This window comes from Haliaeetus albicilla, chromosome 19 (assembly GCF_947461875.1).
Source record: "Haliaeetus albicilla chromosome 19, bHalAlb1.1, whole genome shotgun sequence".
Lineage (NCBI taxonomy): Eukaryota > Metazoa > Chordata > Aves > Accipitriformes > Accipitridae > Haliaeetus > Haliaeetus albicilla.
Window position 1 is genome coordinate 25,141,698 of NC_091501.1, and position 18,406 is coordinate 25,160,103.

General features: G+C 42.3%; 1 protein-coding gene across 4 annotated transcripts; it reads right to left on the minus strand.

Moving 5' to 3' along the window:
* Nucleotides 1-642: 642 nt before the first annotated feature.
* Nucleotides 643-17,627, minus strand: CREBL2 (cAMP responsive element binding protein like 2). Of its 4 annotated transcripts, XR_011328749.1 has the most exons (5): nt 17,458-17,627; nt 7,040-7,237; nt 5,744-5,891; nt 2,197-2,319; nt 643-1,638 (listed from the first exon to the last, which is right to left on the minus strand). XR_011328749.1 is itself a non-coding variant. In XM_069806858.1 (4 exons), exons 1-4 carry the CDS (start codon nt 17,470-17,472, stop codon nt 1,634-1,636), a joined length of 366 nt encoding a protein of 121 aa, XP_069662959.1. In that variant the 5' UTR covers nt 17,473-17,626; the 3' UTR covers nt 643-1,633. The 4 variants fall into 4 exon arrangements, 3 of the variants coding, with proteins under 3 accessions (XP_069662959.1, XP_069662958.1, XP_069662960.1); XM_069806858.1 differs by lacking the exon at nt 2,197-2,319 and having other exon boundaries at nt 17,458-17,626; XM_069806857.1 differs by lacking the exons at nt 643-1,638; nt 2,197-2,319 and adding an exon at nt 3,166-3,188.
* Between the last annotated feature and the right edge of the window lie 779 nt (nt 17,628-18,406).

Below are 18,406 nucleotides of genomic sequence, written 5' to 3' on the forward strand. Positions count from 1 at the left end.
AGCTACAAAGGGTGATGACACTATTAAGAGCTTGTAATGCAGAAGGGGTATTTACACTGATGTTACTGAGAGCTTAAAATGCACACAGGGTATTCAGTGTGAGTTGGTAGGTGTAGTACAGCACATGTGCAGAGGCAGAGAGGAACCCCCAAGTAACTCATGGTTTTATATAGTCCTCTGGAAAAGGAACCCTTGACAGCTTTTGAAAATAGCTGACAGACCACTTAGGGAAGAAAGGAGATTCACAGAAGACTCTATTTCTGTAGGGAAAAAGGAATGCATACCAAAAAGTGGGAGATTTCAAAGTACTGCTTAGGGGAGAGGAAAGAAAAAGCCCAGAAATTCAAAACAGAAAACAATGACCTAGCAACACGGCAGGATCTGTGTTTGATAGGGAATATGAAAGAATTGTTCTTACATCAGCAGGCATTCAGAGCATGCCACATAAGGAGATGATGAAGTTGGAGGACACTGCTGGTATGCCTTTCCACAGGATTATGCAAGCATTGCTGTTGCCTGCACTGTATGTATAACTTTATCAAAATGTATTTTGAAAGTTGTAATGAGAAAGAAGGTATGGAAAAAATCACCTTTCATAGCAGGCTATTTCTATTCACATTGAACGCACATTTTATAATCCACTTGTAGTCTTTTACTCACAAATTTATTTCATCATGAGAAAACCTATCAGCTGCAGCATAGTTAAGGAGGTCACCATTATCCACCCTAATATATAGAGATCATACACAAGAATTGCTTGAAGCAGCAGTTAGTGTTAGTAGCATTGATTAAGCCAGTTGTCAGTTACAGGCAGACACACAAAAAAGCAGGGGTAATCTTGCACTCGTTATGGAAGGAAAACTTCCACCTTCCAAGTGCTTTTTATGGTGGGGAAAAAAGAAACTGAAAGTCAGTTGTTTAGGTTTTTTAATTTTTTTTTAAATGAAGTGTTGCTGAAAATCATTAGCTGAACAAGGACTGCATTTTCTAGTTACAATTTAAAGTAAGATAAAGAAAATACAAATAATGATATAAATAATATCAAGCAACAGCCTTTGCAGAAATTGCTTAAGGCAATGGCTCTAACTTACACTACAAATTCTACTTCTGTATCTACATATACAAATTTGTACATTCCATAAACACAGCATCAGTTGAATTTTAGTCCACTGATGCACTAGTCAGTATGGGATACCTCAGATTTTACTGTGTATTAGAAGCTTCTGTTTTCTCATACAAATTCATACCAGAGTCATACAAGAAATTCAGTTATTGACATAACTTAGAGAAATTCACGCTCAGTGGCACTAACAGCAGGACACTCACAAGCTGGTGTTTTGCCTTGCTTACCTACAACAGGGATTACTACATCAGATGATCCTCTGCCACTCATGCTGTAACTCTTAAGCATAATAAGAAAGACTAGGGTTCTTATTTCAGCTTTTCCTCTGATTTCTCTGCATTTTTAGACTAGTCTGAAACACTTGGTCCTTATATTAACAGTAATTTTATAGCTAATTATAAAGATTATAATTTCTTGGGAAGTAGCAAATGGAGCTATGATGCCAAATCTTCTCCATCTCCTCATGGGATGCCAGGAAGAACTAGATTCATTATTGATGTAGATTAATCCTCACCCTAAAATGTAAAAGGGAAAAAACGGAAAAACAAGTCAGTCACAGGCACTTGCACAAAGGTAGTCAGGTTTCAGCTGTCAAGATAGAGAAAAGCTTTTTGAAATTTATCTAATACATTAAAAAACCAAACACCTCTGATATAATAGTCTTTTGAAAAGCACTTAATAGAATACAGATTCTTTGACAAACACTTATTATCATCAGATTATGAAAGCAGACTGATTTTTTTTTTTTTTTTTTACATATAATTACAAAATGTTCTCAGTTAAATGACAAGCCGATTAAATGTATCCACTTCATTTTTCAGGATTCTATGCACAAAGCATATATACAGCATATAAAAAGACAAGACTTATTGCACTTTTTTCTTAGGAAGTTTCCACTTTCTGGTAAATCCTTGGGTTACATTCTCCAAAAGGATTAGTGTAACTGTGCAGTTCTTACTCCATCAGCATCGAGTTCAGTCTTATTACACCTTACTGTAACAGAGTTCTAGCGTTGTCAAATACTACGGACAGCATTTTTTAAAGACTGTGGATAGTTTCCAAGAGATACCCACCTTTAGCTGGGCAAATGGTTCTAGCTGACCATTAGATTTCCATGGCAAGTGGGAAAATGAAGCATTTCCAGGCTTATTTCCTTTCTTCAATGTTTGTGAGAGAGAACCAGCTGCACACACTCACTGCAGGAGAAATGGGTGGAAGGCTGTACCCATCTTACACAAAGGGAGGATAAGACTAAACCATCCTCCATTATTTAGGGTACTATATAAGACTCCTAGTCAGAGGACCTGGTTGTATTACTTCTAGGAGCCACCTCAACATGGATGAAGACTGTAAGCATTAGAGTATCATATGAGCATGAACCACAAACGTTTCTGTTAGTTTTCAAGAGGAACTGCTAAACTTCAAACTCCAAAATAAAGGACTCCCGGAGATCCATCTAAGCTCAGAACATTTATATTATAGCACGATCTGCCATGTGACAGAAGCCACGAACTTTATCTAATTAATGATTGTTGCTGGGAATCCTACATTTCATAATCAACTACAGCATCTAGAGCAGGTTGGAAAGTTGCCAGTTAGAGCCTCTATGTGTCACATGTATTTTGGCTTGCAGGACAAACAAGGAAACCGTTTAAAATTACGTAGGCTGTAACATGCCTCCTATCCCATCTGCATGAAGCACAAAAAACCTGTCAGAACATGGATGCCACTCTTTCTGCCACAGAGCTGGGCCCAGGCTTGCCAAACACAATCCTGTAATGCCAAATGCTGGCTAAGCCAAGAAGCAGGAGCCACTGTGATGGGGAATAGATGAAAACTGTTGCTCATCACAATGAGAAATTCCAACTCTCCATTTCCTCCATAAAAGAAAACTTCTGAGAAGTTTCTTGTTTGGAATCACAGAAAGTGAAACAAAGGAGCGGAGGGAAGAGAACAAGTGGAGTATTTCTGGTGAGATCAGAGCTGCGTTTGTCACATTACCTAGAGCTGAGTGAAGCTGTTCTGGTCACACATACCATAACTCCTCTGCATGGTTCCTACATCCCTGATTCAGAAACACACTTAAGTATACACATAACATTTGAAATATATGTTTAATAACAATACATAGTTTGCATTTGAAACTAGAGTGTGTAAATCTAATTCTAACTAAAAATAATATATTGCACTTCTGGCATGATCATGTTACAAAATCCAACTGCAAGGTTCACAGAGTATAGTTCTGGACATCTGGCCTAATTTTTCTTTCCTCCAGAGAATCCAGAAAAAGAAAAGGCAAGCATTTAGCATAGACAAAAATCCCCAAACTTATGGGTTGGCTTTGTTGCTATCTTTCAGCACAAACTGCAGTTCAGAGCTTAAAATACAGAGAGGGGACGACGACAGACCCCTCATATCCTCCCCATCTCTGTTTCAGTGTTACTTAACCTTTCATAATAGTTTTCCATGTCTATGCAACATTTCTAGCAATTGCTAACTAAGTACATGTGTGGAGGGTCTAGAGAATAAACTTAAAACCCTGCCTTAAGGATTAATATACGAGTGCTCAGAATGGAATTCTGAAAGCAACCGTGCTGTACACTGAAATATGGCACTTTGTTATTTTCAGTGCTTTTGACTAATCCTGAATTGAGATAATGCTACAGACCCAATTAATTCAATAAAAAGGCAACATTCAGTCTAGCAAAGTCATTCATTATAATATTTATTCTATGAAATGAAGAAAAAACATAAGATTAAAAAATATTCCATGCATTTTATAAAATACAGAGAAAGACATTGTCACAAACGAAACAGAGAATAAGCAAGCAAAACCCCCGCTGAAAATCCCAAGAGCTCCACTCTCCACATTGCATCATATAAATGCAAAAAGCATATACAGGAGAAAGAGCAGTCTAAGGAAAGCAGCAGGTTATCTGTCAGTATCTGGGATGGGTCAGTCAGCCTGCAAGACTTTTGCCATCACCTCTCTGATCATAAAACCAAACTGATGCAACTTGTTTTCCTTGCTACCAGTTCTTGGCATTATCTTTAGCTGGGAAACCAGGATAGCACAGCAGTATTCCTATTAAGTTGCAGTCCAGAAATATACTAGGGGCAAAGGGTAGGTAGATACAGAAAGACAGATAGCAGGGCACAGGGGGTGGGATGAGGTGGCAGTTGTTCCACTGCTCGAAGCAAGGTGGAGGGAGATGCTTTGACTATCTTACTGGGAGCGTGGGGGGTGGGAAATGCATCCTGCAAAAGAAGTATGGGCAGAAGCAGGGAATATATCTCGTAGGTCTCTTAAAGAGTCCCAATAACATAAAAGACATGCTGCATTATAAAAGGATGCCGAGAGCAACATCTTTATTTATGTTACAAATTACATTACTATAAACCTTCTTACTGAAAGCTTTTGATCCAGTTCCTTCTCCTCAACCTATAGTACTCCATTTGGCTTTAGCAAAGCTCTTACAAGATCCTCCTCTTTCTTTTATTTTACAGAACCTCTCAGACTCCCACAACGGTTACCAGCCACATAACTACTGACCACAAACCCACTCTAATTCTGGGCTCTGACACAAAAGCAGCCCCCATCTCTTATTGGGAATGTCCAAAAGCTGCCATAGCTGTATTTGGGGAGGGTGGCGTAGAGAAAGGAAGAACAAGGCTCCGCTTACACAAACACCTATTACCCCAAAAGCCCCACTCCATGCAGGCTTAGGAACACCACAATCAAAGAGTTTCATGTGGGGAGGAGCAAAGAGAAGACAGCGGACTGGGATCCTTCCCCCTGCATCTGGGGATGCATCCACTTCTCTCACAACAGCGTTCTTCTGCTAGCTACCAAGCTATCTCTGCTGCAGTGCGGAAGGTTCTGCATTGGCCTCCTGTGAATGATGCACCATGGGGGAAGATTGTTACAGTTACAAATGTGATTTTCATGTTGTTTCTTAAAAACATAAAGCTAGGAATTCTTATTTTTTAAAAATTTACAGCTGAGTGTAATTTAACCTGTAGCACGAAATATTACAAAATTAGAAGATGCAAGATACAGAATTGCCCATGCTACACCTTAACTCTTTGCATGTACATATCAGGAATATGACTTTATATCACGTGATCTTTTCACCTTTCAATCCCCAAAAGAACCTTATTTCATTCCCTGGGCAAGCAGTATGAGGCAGAAAGAATACTCCATAGGAGATCCCAAGTCCAGCATTTCTCACTTTTCAGTGCTTGCAGCTAAAATGTTTTCTTGATGGAGTTTTTAAAAATTTAATTATGTTTTATGTGCTCTATTTACCTTGCATTAGGAAAACAGAAAACACTGTAAAAGAGTACGGTCTCAGGTCTTCACAGGTCTCCACAGGCCTTGCTGAAACACAAAGATTGAGTCTTCTTTTAAAGTAACTGCCCAGCTTCCTAGCTGGTGTAATTTCTGTGTTGTCCATGTAAACATTACACAGAGTCTTTGTACCACCCACTAAGCTCTTTGCTTCAATCAACTATTTGTGCCCAAAAGCACATCCTTATGTTTCTTCCCACACCGCAGCCATCCTCCTACACCACAAAAGATGTAACAAAATAGGAATTAATCATAGGCTGGATACTTACAAGGATTGCTGCTGTTTGCTTCTGTCTTCCCAGCCTTGACAAGTTTGGTTGAGTTCTGCTGTGCTTTGCCTTGCTCCTCTCCAGTTAGCAGGGCTTTTATTTCAGAGGGGATTTTCCCTTGGTCCATCGCCATGCACCACTGCTTGTACTGAAATATGCAAACACATTACGCATTAGCAAACTGCCAGGATCACATTAGCAGACAAAACAGAGCTGTAATCTTTACCTTCCGGTACATTCATTTACAGTTTGAATTTACTGGGTTGAAGCCTCTTACAAAACTGCAGAGCACTAATGAGCTAAGCACGTGTCCATGGTTGCATACCTGGCCTCAGTAAATCCTGTTTCAGTCAATAAACTGCTACTCAGTGGCAGTACTAGACACAATACTGTAATTATTAAACAACATGGAACATTTTGTGCGTTTTCTCGCTGCTGGCACGCCAGAATACCGTTCCAGTTCATGGCCTATTAAAAACAAATATTTCACATGACTCTCGGGCTGATTGACTATTAAGAGGTCCTTTTTGATTGTGCAAGGCACGGTTACAGCACACGTGCCTTATTCCTAGTTCCCCCATCTTAAATCCATCATTGGGAAACCCTGAAGCACACTGAAAAACCTGTGGTCAGTTGGCTGACTTTCCACCCAACCCTAACCCTATTCAGTTGTGGTGATTAGCCCTGCCTATTCAAACACACCTAAGGCACAGTCAAGGCAATATCCTCAGCTCCAGTGAAATCTCAATGGCATCTCAGTATCACTGAAGAGCTGAATCTGTATTTCCAGATGAAACATTCTCTTCGGTTAATGCAGCTTATTTGGCCAAGACACCCATCTTACATGTGCTGGAACACAGGACAGCTGTGCAACCGTCTACACAGAAAGTATGCTGCAAGAACCAACCTCCCCAACAGAGACAAAGGTCTGTGGGAAGCAATGACGCACTGTGGATATATGTTCCCCCTTGATACTTTAACACATTTCTTTCCACCCTCTACCTCTTTCTACCTCTGTCAGAGGTTTTCCAAAACAAACATTTCAAAGACAACAGACTGGTATGTAATAGCACTTTCTTTGCTTGCTTCCAGTTCAAAACCAGCAGATAACTTGTGACATGAGGTTCATATTCAACACACAAAGTAGGCAAACAGCTGAATGCATCTGTTACTGATGTTTTGATACCTTACGGCAATCCAAAATCCCACGCTCAGTCACAGTGATTTCAAGAACAAATGTCCACGAGGACAGGTCCCAAATAATATTGAGGGTTAGGTTAAATGATAGTTTCTTACCATTTCAAGCTCTTCTCTGAGAGCACAGATGGCTCGCTCTCTGCTTGAAACCAGCTCTTCCAGGTACTGGTACCTCAGCTTCTTCCTGGCTCTGCACTCTCTTGCACTCTGACGACTTCTTTCAAGTTTTGCCTTCAAGTCTATTTTGGCTGGTTTACGACCTCGCTTGCCTGGTTTCTTTACCTTGCCTCCAACCACCTGGAAAGGAAGGATACAGTAAAGATCCTGTTCTGCAAAGGTAATGCTGTATCCATGTCATTCTGCCTACTAGGTGTCTCAAGTAGAAAATCTTGCATCTACTTTCATTGATTCTGGAGCAACAGAGGAAAGGGGGCTGATGTACGAAGTTTTCAGTGATGGCATCAAAACCAAAAGGGAGGGCTATGACTTCACAGTGAAGTCAGTGCTTAAGCAGTCCTATAGTAAACACTACTAATCTGATTTGGAGGAGCTCCACAGAATGGTTGAGGTTGGCAGCGACCTCTGGAGGTCATCTGGTCCAACCCTCCCTGCTCAAGCAGGGCCACCTAGAGCAGCCCAGGACCATGTCCAGATGGCTTTTTAATATCTCCAAGGAGGGAGACTCCACAAGCCCTCTGGGCAACCTCTGCCAGTGCTCAGTCACCCTCACAGTAAAAAAGCATTTCCTGATGTTCAGATGGGCCCTCCTGTGTTCCAGTTTCTACCCACTGCCTCTGGTCCTGGCACTGGATACCACTGAAGAGAGCCTGTCTCCATCTTCTTTACACCCTCCCCTTCAGGTATTTGTACACACTAATGACATCCCCTGAGCCTTCTCATCTCCAGGCTAGATGGTCCCAGCCTTCTCAGCCTTTCTTCATAGGAGAAATGCTCCAGTTCCTTCATCATTTTAGTGGCCCTTTGCTGGACTCTCTCCAGTGGCTCCATTTGTCTCTTGTACTGGGGAGCCCAGAACCAGACACAGTACTTCAGATATCTAGGAGGATATCTGGGACATTGAGGAGACAGACATGATAGTCAACTTGTAGTGAAACTGTTTTAATATTACCAAAACCCCCTGCCCTAATACTTGCCAGCCCTAGAAATATTATGTTATGGAGTTTAACACTTTAATTTGGAAGAAAAAAATATTTATTTGTATCAATGTAATCCAAAACCTAGGTTTGCTGCAATGAAATGACCACAGTTTCAGCCAACTCTAAAGATCAAACTTGTGGGAATTATTCACTAGCTATCTGTGATTCCTCAGTCCCAATTTCTTTCAAAGGAATCTTCTGAGGATTTTTACTAAACAGGGGACTCGGTTACACCAAGTCCTACCTCTGCTGCCTCTATTCCAGTTGTATCTAACCACCCTGGCCATGTTTACCTTCAAAACATTATTACACAGCCTGGAAAATTCTCGTCGCACCTCCTCATGCAACCTATCACAGTGTTAACTCTCCCAGTGCCTAATTTCGATCTCCCTTCCAGAAATGTGACCCCCTAGTTTCTTGTCCTATGGAATGCTGATTTTGCAATCATTTTTCCCTCTTTTTTTGTGGCTCCTTTTTTATAGGTCTGCAAGCTTCTCTTGCTACCAATAAAAAAAAAAAAAAAAAAAAAGGAATAGCTTCCTCAATGTTTACTCTATGCTTCCCCACCCAAATATTTCACTCTTAACATAAAAGCATAGCACAAGAAAGTCTTAAGTATGGTCTGAAACTTAGTACACTGGCCATTGGGTAGTATCGCCCTGTAAGCATTACGTCAGCCACACACCCCACCTCCCCTCTGAAGTGAGGATTTCTCTTTATCTGCATTCTGACCACACTGTTTAAATGGAAGGGGTGTGGAGAAACACACCTAAAAGGCACACCTATATACAAGAATTTCACTGCTGGCTGAGGTGTTTCACCATACTGTATACAGACAGGACTTTTTCTAATAGGCAGTGTTCAAAATACCAGAGTTCATTAAAAAAGGCATTTTACTGTGTGATGCTACAAAATAAGGTGGCTTTGACATTCAAAGAAGTCACTTGTTCTACAAACTCAGCAGGCTGCAATAAAAACAATAACATAATGAATTTATGTGCTAGAATGAAGAAAAAAAAGGATTATACAATTGAGCCTATTCTTTCTTTGGAACGTGAGTCAACAATCACATGCCAACATAATCCTACCCTCTCTACATTGCCTTTCCTAATTTATTCAGGAGTAGCTGCCTAGCATAAGCAAATGGAGGAACAGAAAGTACTTAATGGACATCTAGTGATAATGAAACAAACACAATACATTCAGAAAAGCAAAGAAAAAAACCCCAAGCTTTTACATTTGAACTGCTGAATACAGTTTTAATAATCCGTTCACTCCACCAAGGTGATCTCCTCAAGATCTTCTAGTTCAGATACTATATTCACCAAAGCAGGATAAAACTAACCCGCCGTGGCCAAGGGGCAAAGAAGCTCCAAAGAAAGGAAAGTGACTGTCCCCTTTTGGGCATGACAAGCATGGCTCTGTCCTCTCATGGAACCACACTCCTATTTATGTGTGGTGTGATTTACACCCCTAACTCAGCAGGACTTAGAAATACACAGTCTTCCCAGGAGGGGCTGTAGGCACTCACAATTGTTCTCTATTATTACCTGCACTTGAAAGATTTCTGTGTATTACATTACACACTACAGCCAAAGTACTTCAGTTCTCAAAGACATCTAGTGCCTGCGGCTTTTCTGTGCCAATGCAAGGTAGTTTAAAGTATATCTATGAATTCAAGAGCTAGATAAGGTCTTGTAGAGACATACACTCCAGCTCTCTCAAAAAACCTTTGCCACTCTGAGTTCTGACCCTCTAGAAGAGTGAGCTAGCACTCAAGGCTGGAGTTCCAGCACACCACGTACTGCCCTATGAACAAGAGAGTAACTCGAGTCTTAGTCCTGCACAGGAGCATGTCACAGCCAAGCCCTTTCACAACAACGTCAGGTGAACAGTTGCTACCACACTGTTTCTCACAACCAGCAAGTTAAAGCTACTGGCAAATAGCACCTAACTTTTCCACAGCCAGCATCTTGGGCAGGCACTGGCCATGAAAAGCACTCACAAGCAGCACAGCTTCATAGCAGTTAAATACATCCAACACCACAATCTCACAAAATAATTTCTTTTTAAGGACCTGTTATTTTAAAGCATCTTGTATATGTTTATATGCAGCTGGTGCCTTTTTTAAGGTAGGGGTCACATCAACACAAAAAACATACACAGGGCAAGGGAGAGTGGATCTTTACACCAGTTAAGATATCAAGTGAGCTCATACAAACTCTAAGTTTATAGGCCATGTTTTTATGGACAGATGTAGAGATGTGGGCATAAAACAGTTAAGGGCACTTTGTAGTCTGCAAGGAAATTAGACGCTGGCGTAGACTGCTTCGCACATTGCAAATGCATCCTGGATCCACTACTATCAATTAACTGTTGTCCCTTTAGTCACTGTAGAGCTCTCTACAGATAGGTGTACTAATTGCTGTCTTTCCGCCGAGATCTTTTACCACTGCAGCAGCCCCACACACAAGCTCTCTTATGGAAGGAAAAAGACTTGTACCTCTTGGATCATCTCTTGCCAATGCTCTAACCACCAGGACTATGGAAATAATGAAAAGCTTCTTTCCTTTTTAACTCTGTCTTTAAACAGTAAAACCCTAACAATCTGCATTCACATCATCCCCAAAGATTCATACTGTCTTCGTGGCTCCTGAACTGGAGTTCACCATACAATTAGGCATCACCCTGCACAGCTAGTTTGGGAAGAGGTAATCAAATCCTGCATCCTTACCAGTTTTTCCTCACCAGTATTTAGAAGCTCCTGCCATAACCTTAAGCAACACAGCTGGGGATAAAAAGCCCTGATAAATCCTTTGCCACCATCCCACATTACCATATCTCCCTGGCTTCTAGTCATGTTTGCCTACTCAGTTGCTATGCTGATGTGACAGAAAGAAGACAAAGCAGAAGTGCTAGTTGATGTCGAACATGGCAGCAGACCAAGAAAAAACAAGCATGCAAACATTTTTTTATTCCCTTTCTATCCCCCCCCCCCCCCCGAATTTATAAAGGGATGTGATCTATTAGCATTCAGCAGTAGGGATTTGGGTTTTTTTCAGGGAGTCATATACAATCAAGACCCAGAACAACATTAATCATAAAATTTGTCATAGAAATATTAATAATGACATGCATTTGTCAGAAGTCTGACCAAATTCCTACTTCAGTTCACTCAGACTTCAGAAAATAGAAAAACATAACTCCCTCCCTTTTTAATACAGTACTTAGATCACAAGATCATTCTTGCCTGGCATCAGTGTTCAGGTACAAAATTATTTGACCTGGAATTGGAAATAGCTGCAATTACTTTCCCTGATATAGAAAAAGCCCTCAGATTTCTGGATTTTTTATTAGAGGGATTCAGCAGATCTCTACAGAAGCAGTGCCAGATTGCATGATGGAGAGGTCCTACTTAGGAAGGAGATACATACATAACACGGCTACTAGCACTCACACCCCCAAGGAACTGATGGAAGATTTTGATAAAGCTGGCCTCACCATGACATCTACGGCTTTTGAACAATTTGGCAGATTAAAACACTATCTGAAGCACTGTTCAGCACTACAGATCAGCAATGCTGATCTCATTGAGCAGTTCAGCATCTTCCAGCAGCTCTCTGTTCATTCACAGATAAACAAGTAGCTCTTAAGTGCTCCATCAACCAGTACCTGAGATCCAGCTCAAGGAATCACCTTAAGCAGACTCTTGGTTGCATTAGTGGCTGAAGGTATAGGTCTGCAGAATTTAACTTAGCACAGAGCTGATGATCATCTACAGAATTTATATAAAACTATAAAAATTATTACAAAGAAATAAAACCTAAGCACTGCATTCATTACAGTAGAGGGGGGAGGAATCTATTCACGCTTACAAACTTTTTCTCAAAATCAGTAATCAAATGAAGTTAGTCACAAGTCTCCTAATAAAGATGAAGTTATCTGATCTGCTAAGTCACAGCATACCATTCACAGTAGCAGTACACAACCCAGCTAGAAAGTATGCTGGTCATTCCTCCATTGCGTGACATTTTACATGCTTCACACAGATAACTTAGTTAACTTTCACTGGCATACAAAATGCATTCAATAATGATCCAAAAATGTAAGATATTATTTAGCAAGCAAACACCTTCTAAGTCTTAAGCAGATATGTCAATAGAAATTAATCCTAAAACTCTAATCATACAAAGCAATTAACGTACTAAGAATGTAATCCTTAGCACAGATGTGTAAAGAAGGCTATCTTTACCGAAACATCTATTTTGAGAAAGTATAAATATCAAGCTTTCATAAAGTGTTAGGCAGGCATCCACAAGTCAAGATGGGTAAGCATTAAGTTTCAGGGCAGGAATTGCTAATTAAGACTGCATAGCAATCACCCAGATGCCACCTTACAGGTGAGAGCCCTCCTCTTCCCCCCAGGAAGGGCTTAAAGCCTCACACCTGGAAGCACATCCACCAACACACCATGCACATTCTCCCAGTTTACACTAACAGAACCCAGGCATTTCTTTAAACTTATCTCTGTTAGAGCTCTAAACAGGGAACAGGGATGGTCAAGTAACACTACCACATATATCCTCCTAGCCCACTGCAACAGTGAAATAAAACTGTTCTAGCTGTTCTATAGAGTTTAAGCTCATCCATTTTACTCACTCATTGCAAATGTGAGAATGCAGATGCATCATCTGAGCAATGCTGAGCAGCAACTTGTTAAAACATTTGATGATTTGAAATTGCCCGTCTCAAATTATAACCAAAGCTATTTAGGTTTTGTGTTTCCAAGCAAGCAGCAATGAGAACACTTTATGTTCAGACCTGACCCTGGGTGGAAGACTTCTCCAGCACTCTGCAAACCTGCATACTCTGAAAAAGCCCTGAATGATGAAAACATAGTAACCCACCTCCTTAACAACTGAGGTCATTATGAAAAGAGATCCTGTGCTTTGCTCTCCACATTAGCTCTCAGACCCTGCTGTGGCATTCAAAGCATTCCTCAGAGTTGATTCCAGGATCGCCTGGGAGATCGCCCCTCTCTTTGTGATCCTGGTCACCCACAACAGCAAGGGTCACAGGCAGAGATGTGTGAGAGGACATCTCATGAATGAAGACCCATCAAGTTCTCTATTTTAAGCACAAGATTTCACTTCTGACCTTCTCCCACACTCCCTCCAAGGGACATCTGCATCCCCGTAATGATGACTTCCAGCAAAATTCCCCTTGGGATCACACGCGACTGGGTATTTGATGTTAGGCAGTGGGGAAAACAGCGCAAATCCTGTGCACAGCCTTTTACTGTGGGCCCGCCCCTGCCCTAACACCAAATGCTCCACCAAAATGGAAAGGCTGTACAAACAAACACCAGAGCAAAACATCGACAGATGCTCGATCCGTAAATATAAATGCCCCATACGAACAGTTTATCTGAGTGCTTGCTTTTTCAAACTCAGTTAACACCTGAAAACACTCTGGCCTTACCTATTTAAAGGCTTTTCTTTCACCTCACACATTGCAAGCTTGTGGAAGTTTAGAAATAGTCAGACCTCAAGACCAGCGTCCTTGCTCAACGCCCTGGGACCAGCTTGATGGAGAGCAAACAATCTGAGCTGGAGACACGGCTTTCAACAGCCACAGCCTCTTTTACAGGTATAAAGGAATTTGCTGCTTCATGTAGAGGACACAGCAATTTATTTACAAGCAAAAGAAAGCCACAACCAAGAACCAGTCTGTTCAAAGTTGAGAAACTAACTTGGAATTAAAACAAGTGCAAGAGATTGAGATCTACCCTTTTAAAAATCTGAAGAGTGGACTGTTTTATTGTCACCAGAACTGGGTAAGAAAGGTTTTCCTAAGCCTGCTTTTTTACCTTCCTTTGTATATCCAACACATAAGTAGCTGCCCTGAACTAGCAAGGCATTTTTAAAAAGCAGTTGGGTGCATTTCACTAAATTTTCATTCCCATTTGAAAAAGTAATCAATTACTACATTCCAGTGCTAAGATTAAGAATGATGCATTATACTTTTTTCTTAAATCCCATTTTAAATTAAAAAATACCATTTAAATATAATATTTGTCTCCAAAATGCACTTTTTCTTAAATCTCAATCTACTTATTCATGTTTTGGCTCAGTTCAGCTTATTTCTGAAGAAAAATACATTTCATCTAAACTTTTTGGAAACTAAAGCTATCTTTTCTGTACAGGAAAAGAATATTTCTAATAAAAGAGGGCAATCCCAACCTTTTTTGTTGATGGGGCTGGTTTGGTTTTTGTTTGCTTGTTTTTTATTTCACTGGAATAACAAAAGCGATCTAATGTTGAGAATTTTTTTTATTTCTCATTTCTACCCATTACTCATGTTAAGTATTGCCAGAGTGTTCCCTATAAAAACTTCTACAAGTAATATAAAAGATTGCAGTTAGCTACGTAGAACTGTATTTTAACGGTTGCCAACAAGAGTTATTTATCGGCTAACACAAATGTGAAAATTACTTCTTACCCTAATGCAAACCCCCTGCTTCCCAATGTATATAATAAATATACAATAAGCTATATGTAGTCTTGTAAACTAACCAAGTAATTTCACCTATAAAGGCTGAAATCACAGGGACAGAATTTCTCCTTTTTCCTGTGTCTAAATACTTCAGAGTACTAAGTGTTACTTTAACAGACTAATAGCCAAGGAACAACTACATAACTAAATTCTTTCCCTTACACAACCAACAGCTCAAACCACAGCAAGGAGAAGTGAGACCAGTATCTGAACAAGCCCTAGTTTCAGAGCAACTCTGTAGGAAGAAGAACAGGTCACATTTTGGGTTTGGGTGGGGGTTTTTTGTGTGAATAATATAAGAACATCCTTTAAGACCGGAACATCAAAGTTTTCTAGATCTGATGTTCAGATATTCTCTCTCTCCCCCTTTATTCCTTAATATTTCCTTCCCATTTTGAGGAATATGTTACAATGAACCATTTTTCTAACGCTCTCTTAAACCGGGTAAGGCTAAATTACAGTGCACTAAGAATTAGGGAAAACATTACAGCCTGCAAGCCCAATTCTAAATTCTTTATGTCATGTAGATGAAGGAAAACACTGAACTTGGGTAGATGCAGCTATAGAATGGTTACTTCACTACTAACGTAATTTAGTTATCTCAGTTTTTACAGGGAAATTCCTTTCACAGTCACACTCGTTCAATTCACAGATAAGACTCTCGGATCAGGCAGGCCAACCCTCTCAATAAGGAGGAAAATGTGACTCAGTGGAACTTCTAGAAGACTTCAAGGACATGCTGGCTCAAGCTGTAAGACCACACTGGCTAAAAAATGAAGTATAAATAGTGCTCACCTCACCCCAGCACAGCAACATGCAATGGGAAAAACCCTCCCAAGACAAACGGGATCTCTTGATGGGAGCTACCAAACCCTTAGGGCAACCTGCAGCCTCATGAACTTGTTCCAAAAGGAACCACAGCCCTTCAAAACAACTACAGCAAAGCCTTTCAAAGCAGCAGGCACTTACTGACTAGTATCAGCTGTTTTCAGTAGAAGATATGAGGATCCAGTATCGCCCGAGATTATTACCTAATGAAAAACCTGCTGAGGTAACAAAGATTTTCAAAGTTTTCCTTGGGTACAGCTACACCCAGCAGTTCTAGGCAGGACCCTTTTCAATGCCACTGTCTTTGCAAGTATCTCAGCAGTAAGTTTTAAATAAAAACATCATACTAGGAAACTGTAGTTGAGACTGAAGATAGGAAGGGTAAATATTCCACTCTGCTTTTTTTTTTTCTTCACTCAACATCAATTTTTCTAAGGAAAAAAGAGCAAAATCTTGTATTATTGATTGGGTGAAAAGATTTAGTTTATTTAGTAAATGCATCCAAAAATGTTTCAAAAAAAAGAAAAAGGCAGATTATCAGGACTTCATAAGACACGACAATAGATCAAAAATTGGCTTTTAAATGAAAAATCTGGAAGTCATCTGTTACAAATAAGTTAATTTTGATACAGGAGAAATGCAATGTTCTTAACAGAAATAAAAATCGGCTAATACTCATGAACTACATATGCCCCCAGAACTAAATCTTCTGGATCTTCTAAACTGCTGCCCTGATGACATAAACATTCATGCAGTTCTCACAGCCGTGATCATTTGGTTGACTTCAGTGATGCAGATTCCCCCCACCTTCTTTTGCAGCTTTCAGACAAGGCCTCAATAAAACCAAATAGTATAGACATTAAATTGGCCAACAGTCATGAAACTTTTATATACTTATGATCCATTCTGGGGATCCTTTGTACTACCAAATTATTGATCACTTCTAAGTTTCTTAGATTCATTCCCTAAGAAATTACATCAGTATTTTCTTCCCCTTTGAATTAAGGCAGATCAGCAGAGGCAGTACAATTTTGTTTTAATAAAATTTAAGTGGGAAGAAAACCAGATAGCTTGAGAACACATAAGGTACCACAGGCATGTAACTACCATATGACCAGTTTTAATACTCAAGCCAAGCTCAGAATTTATTACAAGTCAGAAGACAGCTGCCTCACAGCCTACCTCAAGTGTGGTTTCACCTAGCTCGCTCCTGGGGACTTAAGCTATGTCTGGCACAAAACCCAGGCTACTACCACAACCACCACTCTGGTGAGCTGGAATACCCAAACTCAACTGGGAGTTTCAGTTGTGAAACGCTGCACTGAGTGGCCACAGCAATTATCTTCTCAGTCCTCAGGCTGGCTGTGCAGGTGCAGCCCGGTGCAAGCAGGCATAAGAGGCGTTCCTTATGCATCTTCCGATGTTTCGCTCTGCTTAAATGGAAGCCCTGTGCCTTCAGGGATGCCCCTGTGCTGTTCTCATAACAAGAGGCAGGCAGAATCGAACCACCAGCGCCCATCACAAGGCTGCAACCCAAGCTCCTACCCTAGTACCTTACCATTTGTCCACAGTCGCTCTTTATCTAAGAAACTCCGGGTGCTACAGGGACACGATCCACCGCACCAGATCAGACCCCCGGTCCGTATCCAGCCTTTGGCCCGCGCCCGGAGCTTTAAGGAAAGCCCAGAAGCGGCCTCCAAGCGCTGTGCTCCGCTGCCTGCAGCAAGGGAGGAGAAGGACGGGGACGAGCCCCCTTTCCTGCGGCAGCGACCAGAGGCCTTCAAGAGAAGATGTCAGAGAAGCTGACCTCAAGAGCCTTCAGCGGGAGCACTCGCCTCGCTCGCGGTTCCCTGCCTATTAACCGCGATGAGGCTTTGCGGGGGTTTACACCGCACACCGCCTGGACCTGGAACCCGGCGGCCTCCCCTCAGCTCCAAACGGGCCCCAGCCCCCGGGCGGGCCCCGCAGACCTCTTACCTTGCTGTCATCCATGTGTGCCGCCAGCCCCGGCCCCGCAGCCCCTGTACGGGGAGCGCACCGAAGCCGCCCGCCCCGGCGGACACCAGCACTCACAGCCCCCCAGCGCGACCCACGGCCGCCGCCATGGCCCGCCGCCCTGTTTGTTTACAGCCGCCCGCCCCGCCCCGCGCTGGGCGGGCGGGGGAGCGGCGGCGGAGCGGTGCACGCTGGGAAGAGTAGTCTTTCCCGGCCCCGCCGCCATTGGCCGCTGCCGAGGTGGAGGGGCGGGAAGAACTACATCTCCCAGCAGGCCCCGCCGGGGTGAGGCGGGGAGCGGCGCGGCGCGGCGCGGCGATTGGCTCCCCTCCGGGAGGGAGAACTACATTTCCCAGAAGGCCCCTGGCGCCTGCGCGCCTCGCCGCGGGTGGGCTGCTCGCTGTCCCTCCCGCCGGCTGAGGTACCTGGTGCCGCCGCCAGTCCTCACCTGTGTCCCGTCCTCCGCCGGTTCCGGCTCTCGTACTGCCTCGCTCGAGCGCTGAGCCCTAATTTTGACCCCAATCTTTCCTGCCGCTGACGGGACCACCGCCAGGGCCGCCGCCTCCGCCATGTCCGAGCTAGCCGGCCTGCCTGACTGACTGCAGCCCTGCCCCGCCGCAGCCTCTGGTGATAGCTGCAGAGACGTTAAGGTTCCAGCTGAGCAGCCGTACAATGGCTCGAGCGCTAAAAACCAAACCAGCAGATTAAGTGTTCTGCTACCGTTTGCCTTGCTTTGCCCTTCAAGTTCCTGAAACCGAGTCTTCCTGGTCACTCGGACGCTACCTGGTGTACAGGGACTAGGATCCCAAGCCACCCCGAGTCCGAAGAAGCAGTCCTTTTGAGAATTATCCTTTGAGAGTACCGTGTTTCCTCTCCTTTTCACGTTGATGTACCAGAAAAGGTTAATGTTGAATGCTTTTGATGCAAAGCC